Source organism: Nelumbo nucifera, chromosome 1 (genome assembly GCF_055504915.1).
Source record: "Nelumbo nucifera cultivar China Antique chromosome 1, China Antique-T2T, whole genome shotgun sequence".
NCBI classification, from domain to species: domain Eukaryota; kingdom Viridiplantae; phylum Streptophyta; class Magnoliopsida; order Proteales; family Nelumbonaceae; genus Nelumbo; species Nelumbo nucifera.
In genome coordinates, this window is record NC_142649.1 from 146,000,620 (window position 1) to 146,003,956 (window position 3,337).

Sequence of the window (3,337 nt, forward strand, 5' to 3'; positions counted from 1 at the left end):
ATTTTAACTAGATTAGCCTTTCTTTCCACCATATTTCTCTTTCCGTCTTTTATTTGAAAGGGTGCAACTAAAAGAAATGGAAGCCAAGTTTGTGAAACTTAGTTTTAATCAATCGGCTATTATGCTCGACTTCAAGATCTCAGCACAAATATCTCTGGTTGACATGAGCGAGAATACAAGTTCGAGTCTGAGAGAAACTATTTTTGTGCAAAAAGAAATGTTATTTATATATGGATAATCTATGCTGCCGGAAGGACATTGACCAATCAAAACCCCCATGGATTTTGATAAATACCACCTGATTGGTTTAATCACTTTTATGACACAGGTTACAAGTTTTTCTTCTATCATGACCCGTACCTATGAATTAGCTTTTATAGCAACTAACATAAATTTGGAACGTCTATATGGCTAAGAATTATTTTTTCTTCTGGTTAGTGAAAAATGTAGTCTCTTTCCCTTTTTCAGTGTAGTTACTTGCTACATGCGTCCCCCCGTTTGCTTAGTTTCTTCCCTTTTGTAACCCACCCACCCCCCGCCCCCCCCCCCCCCAAAAAAAAAGGAAAAATAGTAACAGCTACTTAAAATGAATGCAGTGTTAATTGTTTTTCTTTTTTTTTTTTTTTTTTTTTGAGAAGTTTTCAAAACGCTATGTTGATTTTGACGGAAAACTAGCTAATGACCACTCGGATACTATTCTCACAAATTGTTTGCCAAATGCTAGGAACAGTTAGTGGTATTTAGGTTTGTTGGTACTTTCTTTTTCCTGCTTGTATGGGCTGGGTTGAGAGTGAGAGAGTTTTGTAATCTTCGGTCTTTGGGTAAGGCAGGCGACGTTTTCCTCTGTATTTTTTTATTATCTTTTATAATGGTTCATAAAATTTAAAGTGGCTGCCTCTCTTCCTGGAGTAATAAAAAAAAAAAAAAAGATTTTATCTATAAGAATGAAACCCACACCAGATATTTAGATATTTAAAGCCTTTATATTGATTTTTTGGTTCAATTGAAGGCTTTTGTAGCAGATCTTTTATTTGAGTTAAGAAAATAGCAATATTCTGATTGGTTACCTTTTATATTACACTGGTGTTAATTGGTTATGAATTTGTTTTTTGGTATCATGCCATTCTGGTATCATAGTGTGTAAAAAATGATTCAATTAAGTGAAATTTCAATTAGTTGGGTCTCACAGCATGTTGGAGTAAAAATTAATTAGAAAATCTGGTCGTTATTCCACACCATTTGAAGTGAGTACTTTCGAGAGTGATTTGGAGATAAAAAAACAAATCAATATTCAACTAGCCGTAACTTTTTTGAGAGTGGAGGGAACTACATGTTTAATAAAATTGCTTTCAAGATTAGTTACTTTTTAACTTACACATATATAATACATTTATATAAATAAAATATTGGATTTATTATATATATATATATATATATATATATATATATATATATATTTGGAATCCATTGACAGTCCAATACCCATCAGCCTCCTGTTATATCTCCATGCTCATAGGATTCGCTCATTTTCCGCTAAAAATGGGGGATAAGTGGGTGGGTTTCAAAAAATTGCAATAATTCTGCATTTGGCCTCCACTATAATGGGCCCATGAGGTTTTTATTTTTCCCGGAGAGTAATCCTGGTAACCCTGCATTGCAATAATCCTGGTAACCGATATCCGAATAACCAAAAACTCAAATCACATGGATTCTCATGCCTTGGGTAACGTTTTGTACAGCCAAATTCTGTATTTGTGAGTATCCAAGCAATGTTTCCCCAAGAATCACTCCTTCCAAACTGAGTATTATGTTTCTCCATCTAATGGCTTTTAGTATTAATATTATGCTAAACCTATTAAAGCATAATAATAATGTTGTTCAAAAACTCTACACACACCATGAAAGCATAGGAATCCAACTGTATATTGGAAAGATTTCTACACAAATTTAGCATACATGTACAGAAGATATTCCTGATGTGTGACTGGATGCTGCGTGACTGAAGTTTTTCTGGTTGTAGGAGTTCTGAGCTCCCATAGAATTGTACTTTCACTTTTTCATGATTCATAACACCTCTTCTGATTGTTAGATTATGATCATGACTTAGTCTTCAGTGGTATTCTTTATTTTAAGAACTTATCTCATTTTTGCAATTAAAAACTCAGTATTGATTGGGGTGTATTAACTGACAAAAAAAGATAAATCGAATGCCAAATGCAGCCTTAGTGGTAAAGAAGAAGAAGAGGTAGCTTAATGAGTGAAGTGGGGAAGGCGTTGAAAAATGAAGTCGCAACTCGCAAGCAAGAAAAGATCATTCATGAAAAAGTCTTATCTCTTAGGTCAACAAAGTGATCAACTTGGGTGAAGCTCTCTGGTGGGTCTCTTTTGAAAGGTGGCAGTTGGGGTATATTAACCATCCAGCCGGACCAGCCCTAACACGGAATTTTTCTGAGATGCGTGTAATTATAACCTTCTCAACCGTCCCCTTCCGCAAATTAAAGTGTCGATCAAACGTCTATATAATCCCTCCGTCGAAACTCCACTTCTCATCTAAAAGAATCACTACTACTATTACTTAGTGCCAAAGAAGATGACTACCAAACTTCTTCTCCTTGTTTTCCTTGGTGCTCTTGTTTGCAACACTAGCGCCAGGAAGCTCGTGGGTAAAGAGAGTACGTTCAAGGATGAGAAGATATTCTTTCATAAGAGATTCGGTGGTGGTCTTGGTGGTGGGGGTGGTTTTGGTGGGGGTGGGGGTGCTGGTCTGGGTGGTGGATCTGGGTTTGGTGGGGGTGCTGGCTTAGGTGGTGGTGGTGGAGGCTTTGGAGGTGGTGGTGGATTTGGTGGTGGTGCTGGAGGAGGCTTTGGGGGTGGAGCTGGTGGTGGAGCAGGAGGTGGCTTTGGTGGAGGAGCTGGTGGTGGATTACCTTGAGAGAGGAGATAAAAATAAAATAAAGGCTTGCTTATAAGTTATAACCATGCATTTCTTCTACTGTTTGGAGTAACTATGTATTAAGGTGTGTTATTTGTTTATAAAAAAAAGTCTTTTATTTGCTGATCAAAAGAAAGGTGTACGTCTGTTATTTATTTTGTGATTAAATTTTACATAAACCCTTGTTAATGTATTCCCATAATTTTACATGTATGGTGTCGAGCTCATACTGTCATATTCGCTATATCATCATCTTCTAAAAAAAACAAAAACAAATTCTGAACGACTTTTTATTCTTTAAAATGTGCAAATACGTATGCATTATATGTGGATAAATAAGTAAAATAAGCACCAAGATTCAAAATATCGTTACGCTCAGGTGTATTGATAGTTTTTTTTTTTTTT

The 3,337-nt window shown here is 35.9% G+C and overlaps 1 protein-coding gene across 1 annotated transcript; it reads left to right on the forward strand.

Annotated features, from left to right (window-relative positions):
• The first annotated feature begins 2,147 nt into the window (after window positions 1–2,147).
• On the forward strand, window positions 2,148–3,090 carry LOC104588334 (uncharacterized). The gene has a single exon (XM_010246213.2). It carries the CDS (start codon window positions 2,591–2,593, stop codon window positions 2,930–2,932), a length of 342 nt encoding a protein of 113 aa, XP_010244515.1. The 5' UTR covers window positions 2,148–2,590; the 3' UTR covers window positions 2,933–3,090.
• The last annotated feature ends 247 nt before the right edge of the window (window positions 3,091–3,337 follow it).